The sequence below is a fragment of the Lepidochelys kempii genome, chromosome 10 (assembly GCF_965140285.1).
Source record: "Lepidochelys kempii isolate rLepKem1 chromosome 10, rLepKem1.hap1, whole genome shotgun sequence".
NCBI lineage: Eukaryota > Metazoa > Chordata > Testudines > Cheloniidae > Lepidochelys > Lepidochelys kempii.
Genome location: NC_136389.1, coordinates 7,179,082 through 7,185,432, shown reverse-complemented (window position 1 = coordinate 7,185,432; position 6,351 = coordinate 7,179,082). Strand labels below are relative to the sequence as shown.

The 6,351-nt window shown below is 46.6% G+C and overlaps 1 protein-coding gene across 2 annotated transcripts; it reads left to right on the top strand.

Annotated features, from left to right (window-relative positions):
• Positions 1-3: 3 nt before the first annotated feature.
• On the top strand, positions 4-5,866 carry LOC140918112 (chemerin-like receptor 1). 2 transcript variants are annotated; one of them, XM_073361804.1, is made up of 2 exons: positions 4-232; positions 3,053-5,866. In XM_073361804.1, the coding sequence occupies exon 2, from the start codon at positions 3,067-3,069 to the stop codon at positions 4,150-4,152; it is 1,086 nt and encodes a 361-aa protein (XP_073217905.1). In that variant the 5' UTR covers positions 4-232; positions 3,053-3,066; the 3' UTR covers positions 4,153-5,866. The 2 variants fall into 2 exon arrangements, with proteins under 2 accessions (XP_073217905.1, XP_073217904.1); XM_073361803.1 differs by having other exon boundaries at positions 4-1,331.
• The last annotated feature ends 485 nt before the right edge of the window (positions 5,867-6,351 follow it).

Here is a 6,351-nt window from a genome sequence, read left to right as displayed (position 1 = left end):
ATGCCCAGCGGGAGGGGAGCATGGCCGCCGGCAGGAGCGGGGGAAATCCGCCCCCGGAGGGAGGCAAGGGGGGGTCTCCCACCAGCTGCCAGGAGCGGGCTGAGGAAGGGAGAGCGCTTTGCCTCTGGGGGCCTGGCTCACACCCAGAGCTCTTTACTATCCGGGTCCTCGCAGTGCATGGCTTCGCCTTCCCCCCAGTAGGCACCTGCGTTACTGCAACGGTGACCCACTGGTGAGTGTTTGTTACAGACTCCCCCTCCCCTGTGCCAGTCCACAGAGACTAGGAGTCATTACAGCCAGAGCTGGCGCTAGGCATAAGCAGGCTAAGCAACTGCTTAGGGCCCTGAGCAGCTCAAGCACCTGCCCCCCACCTCCTATTAATTATTAGTATGTGGGGTGGGGGGATATGCTCGTTTAGGGCCCCCAGTGGGCTCGGATCGGCACTGCACAGCCCAGGTGCAATGGTTGCTCTGTAGCTCAGGCTGCAGTTGCACAGGCTGTATAGCTGTGCAGGTCAATGGTTCAGTCCCCAGTGTATCAGCCAAGAGGGAAGCGGACACACAACATTAAGGATGTAATTTTGAATTAATGACTCCTAGAAGGGGGCACAACTTCTGCAGGCGCCCGTGCGCCTCACATGGCAGAGGACAGAGCGAGATCGAAAGCAGTAAGAGCAGGTTCCCTCCTGTTCTCAGTACAAATTAAAAAGCCAGGAGAAAAAACTTCCCCTGATGTGGACTTCCCCTGATGTGGAAAACTTCTTCAGCACTCAGGGGCAATCTTACCCCGGGACAGGAATAGACACTGAGGATCAACCCCCAAATACAATGTGAAGCCTCATTCTGGGCAGATTGTGCTCACCTCAGAGGGTCTCTCAAGGCATCTGTCCCTTTGTGATCCTCTTGGGGAATTCTCTTTGACTTGTGATCCTAATACAATAGTGAATTTGGGCCACATGTCCCCAGCATTACAGCTTCCACTTGGGATGGGGTTGGGTCACTTGGCACATTTTCACAGCTGCACCTTTGAGACGTCTTTCATTCTGCCAACCACAGTGATTGCTTAGGACAACATCTCAGGACAGGCTATGGCCAGAGATGCCAACGGGTTAAATTCTACTCCCTGTAAATTGAGGAACAAGAGGTTGGAATAAATGATACCCCGTAAATTCCCCATGAATTCAGGCCATGGAAAGACCAAACAAGCGAACCTGAATCATTCTCAGAGCCACTCACTGTCTCAGAAGCTTCTTGACCATAAGCCCAGCGGCTGCACTGCTCGCTGTGCCCAGAAGCTGAGAGCAGAGAAGCGGTGAGAAGCATACAGCAGCGGTGAGTGCTCCCAAGTGAATCCGAGTGCCAGGAATTAAATGGGGGTGAGAGGCCGTGAAAAAAGCAGGAGGTGGCTGGGACTTCAAAGGGGGATTTGCTTGTAAATGGGAGAAAATCTGTCCTACTAGATTATAATAAATTATTATACTTAAAATGTATCCCAAAAGGCACTTTGCTGAAACAGAATTCAATCATAAAGCACCAGGTAACAGCAAGTTGGCAACAGAAAGTTGGCAACTGTGCTTGGAGGGAAATAGAGACTTTTTGTGTGTGGCTTTCTTCTTTTTTGCTACTTTCAGAGTAGCAGCCGTGTTAGTCTGTATTCGCAAAAAGAACAGGAGGACTTGTGGCACCTTAGAGACTAACCAATTTATTTGAGCATAAGCTTTCGTGAGCTACAGCTCACTTCATCGGACGCATTCAATGGCTGAACTGTTGCCAACTGTGTCCACATATCTATTCAGGGGACATCATCATAGGGCCTAATCACATCAGCCACGCTATCAGAGGCTCGTTCACCTGCACATCTACCAATGTGATATGTGCCAGCAATGCCCCTCTGCCATGTACATTGGTCAAACTGGACAGTCTCTACGTAAAAGAATAAATGGACACAAATCAGACGTCAAGAATTGTAACATTCAAAAACCAGTTGGAGAACAGTCCACTCTCTTTGGTCACTCGATTACAGACCTAAAAGTTGCAATTCTTCAACAAAAAAACTTCAAAAACAGACTCCAACGACAGACTGCTGAATTGGAATTAATTTGCAAACTGGATACAATTAACTTAGGCTTGAATAGAGACTGGGAGTGGATGTGTCATTACACAAAGTAAAACTATTTTCCCATGTTTATTCCCCCCCTTCACCCCCCTACGCCCCCCCCCCGCTGTTCCTCAGACTTTCTTGTCAACTGCTGGAAATGGCCCACCTTGATTATCACTACAAAAGGTTCTCCCCCCTCCCCCCCTTCTCTCCTGTTGGTAATAGCTCACCTTAAGTGATCACTCTCTTGTTACAGTGTGTATTGTGACACCCATTGTTTCATGTTCTCTGTGTATATAAATCTCCCCACTGTATTTTCCACTGAATGCATCCGATGAAGTGAGCTGTAGCTCACAAAAGCTTATGCTCAAATAAATTTGTTAGTCTCTAAGGTGCCAAGAGTCCTCCTTTTCTTTTTTCTGTTAGAGGAGAAAAGCATCCCGGTGCGATTCTCCCTGTGAGTTGGGTATTGTGCTTTCTAGGCATTCTGGAGTCTTTGCATCAATTATTTTTGTCTTGACGGATTTCAGAGTTTCCATTTATAGTAGTGGGACTCTGAGGTGCTCCAAAGGCGGCTGGGCTTACGCCTGAATATCTTACTTTAACTGCTGGACAAAATCAGGCACCAGATACAGGGCTCATTTAGGACCAGTTTCCGCCCTCTAATATTCACACACAGCTCTTCCCTACGCCTAGCTGTGGCACTGTCTTGCTGGGATCTGGGCCAAGGTACTCAAATGCCTTATGCCTCACTTTCCCCATCTGTAACGTAGGTCTGCCTTTGTAAACTGTTGTTGAGAATCTCAGATGAAAAGCTCTAGATAAGCATTGTCAATACTAAATGTTAGTTATTTCCCAGATTCAGGGTCTGATGGGTTGTTGGTGCGCTGTTGTTGGCAAAGATTCTCACCTTTGCAAATGTGATGCAAATACTAGCAGAAGTGTGCTTGTCTAGTTTCAGGAGCCCAGATGGTGATGGAGAACATCTCTTCCTCTTCACTGTTCTCGACCAGCTCCACCACTCAGCATGAAAACTCCACTGTGTCCAGTTACTTCTCTGGCCTCCAAAAGAGCATGCATATCCTTTCCATGGTGGTCTACAGCATTGCGTGTCTGCTGGGGGTGACAGGCAATGGCCTTGTCATCTGGATCGCTGGCTTCAAGATGAAGAAGACAGTTAATGCCGTGTGGTTTCTAAACCTGGCTGTTGCCGATTTCATCTTCACCTTTTTTCTGCCCTTCAGCATTGCCTACACTGCCCTGGGCTTTCACTGGCCATTTGGGAAGCTCCTGTGCAAATTGAACAGCACCATTGCCTTCCTCAATATGTTTGCTAGCGTCTTCCTCCTAATGGTGATCAGCATAGACCGATGCATTTCGGTGATCTGTCCTGTGTGGTCTCGTAACCACCGGACACCAAAGTTGGCTTCCAACATTGCCCTGGTCACATGGGTCCTAGCCTTCATCATCAGCTCTCCGTATCTTGTTTTTCGAGACACTGCTACTAATTCGAAGAACGTTACCAGCTGTTACAATAACTTTGCCCTGTCTGATGACTATAAATCTGAGGAGACACGGCGGCTGTGGAAAATGAGGCACAAAGCTATGATCGTAACCAGATTCTTATGTGGGTTCCTCATCCCCTTCACTGTGATCCTCGTCTGCTACAGCATCATTGTTGTCAGGATGAAAAGGAGCCATCTAGCCAGATCCACTAAGCCTTTCAGGATCATTGTTGCTGTCACAGTGTCGTTTTTCCTCTGCTATTTTCCGTACCATGTCTTCTGCTTGCTTGAAATGTCTAAAAACTCTTCCAATCAGGAGCTGAAAATGGCCCTTTACATAGGGATCCCCTTGGTTTCCAGTCTTGCCTTCTTCAACAGCTGTATCAACCCCATCCTCTATGTCTTTGTGGGGCAGGACTTCAAGGAGAAGTTCCGACAGTCCATTCTCTCTGCCTTCGAGGGGGCCTTCAGTGAGGACTCCATCCTGAACACCCTGGCCAGCAAGAGAAAATCCAGAGCCACTTCTGAAGCAGAAATTCCAGGGGTTTAATCAGTAGCTAATGGCCCAAATTTTAGTGTTAAGTTACAGGAGACCCAGTTCTGTCCTCTGCCAGTGCAGTTCCTGTGGATTTCAATCAGAGTCGTATTGTGTCACTGAAGGCAGAAATGGGCTCTGGGTGATAAAGAAGTGTGATTTGCTCCAGTTTGGATGTGCAAAACCCAGGGTGACTTACACACCAAGGAGGTGAAACAGCTGGATGGAGTGGGGCTGTAGAATGAAAAGCAACTGACAGAGGGTTGTTAAATAAAGTAACAATTCCCTGCCATGTACACTTTACACTCTCCTATTTGTTGCTTTTCCTGCTATTTCCACCTTTTTCATTTCCCTCAGTGTAAGTCGCACTCATTTTGACACACCCACGGAGGACCAGATCAGTGCAAATTACTCTGTTTGTGCCATTCTGCTCATTTTTAACTTGAAACATAAGCACTGAATGTGGCCCAGAGAATTTAATGCCAGCCGGGTTAAACCCAGTCTGCAGTTGGCCCGTTATTTCGAGATGTAGCTTGTCTGTTTTATTGCCCTGCCTTGACTGATACCCGCTGCAGCGTTCCCTTGGAAAAAACCTAATATGTGCTTAGCAAAATGTGTTCCCCAATATCCATGTTTAAAATATTAAGATGCCATTTCAGATTTCCTTTACTAGCAGTCAAACCGTACCAGTAATCAGTTCAGCGTTGCTCACCTTCTGTATAAACATCCAGCACCTGAAGAGCAAACCCTTTAGGCCTAATGGCTTGTGCACTACGTTATTTTGTTGATCCGCTGACAGGTCTCCCGGCACCTTCCTTATCTTTCTAGGGTTCCCCATAAAGAAGTATTAGGATCCTCTCCACAGTGACTCATTTAACAAATGTCTTCTATTCAGGGTAACCTCAGGGGTGACCTTGTGGATTCTGATGCAACACACCCAGGGCCAAACCCCACTTATATTTACAGCTGTGTAGCCTCATTGACTTCACCTGACTTCCATCAGGTGGCAGGAGCATAGCTGTAGCAGTTGCCATGTGTGCTGCAAACTGCTCTTTGCAGAGGTTCCAAAATGCTTGAGCACCACTAAATGGTAACATGGTGCATTGCTGCTCCTATATATATATATATATGTGCACACACAAGAGGAGAAAGGGGGAAGCTATTCTGATAAATCCTGATTACAAATAAGTTAGACCAGCAGATGTGCAGATCCTTTTTCATGTCTGGTGCACTGGTCCTAGTGAACGAGAGGCTTAGGAGAAAATAACCTGCTCAGCAAAAAGGTGGCTGGAAGACACTGTAGGATCCACAAGGGTTATTGATCCTCTTCACATTGTGTCCTTATCCTCGTTGATGCTATTGTGTATGGGGCTTGCTCCAAAATGTACTGAAGTCGATAGAAAGGCTTCCCTTGCCTTCAGTGGGTGTAATGACAGCATAACTTTACTCCCAGGAGTAATCCCTTTTGAGTTAATGGGACAACTCATGTGAGTAAGGTGATGTGTTTTTGCAGGATCAGGACTCTAGGTAGTAAAACTATATAATTTTCCTCCCACTATATACTGGGACATGGACTAATAGCTGCGCCCTGTTACTCAAGTTTGATATAAAATACACATTTTTCTGACTGGCAGCTCTCAATGTTGGACATTTTACTGTCTCTCAAATAGCTGAGACCTGACAGTTTGTACTTCACGTAATGAATGTTAAAAATCAATAAAAACATTTCAAAACACACAGCCTGTGGATCTAATTACTGCCGTGTCACTGTGTGCTAAAATACATGGAAATACTCAATGATCACAACTGACCATGCTAGTTCCCCTGGGGCAATGGGACAACTAACCAAAACAGCCAAACAATCCGGAATTCAGAGACCACTGGAGTTAGGGCCAAAACTGAAGTAAATGGGGCTCCAGCCTGGGCTCAGGGTTCTGTGCATGTGGATCCAATTGCAAGACTGGGTTCCTACCTTATGAGTCAATCTCAGTGCTTTTAATACATTGGAAAACCAGTTGGTTGAGAATGATGAAATAATACCCCCCGTATGCCTCCAGGCTGTATCTGCTTGAGCGTCAGATTGGAAGCTGTTCCGGATGAGGATTTTGGTTTTGTTCAGCAAGAGCAATCAGTCTTTGGCCAGGTTTATTTTTTTAGAAGAGAAAACCTGTGTGATCAGGAAAGGCATTTCAGCGTAGAGTGAGATGCTGTTAT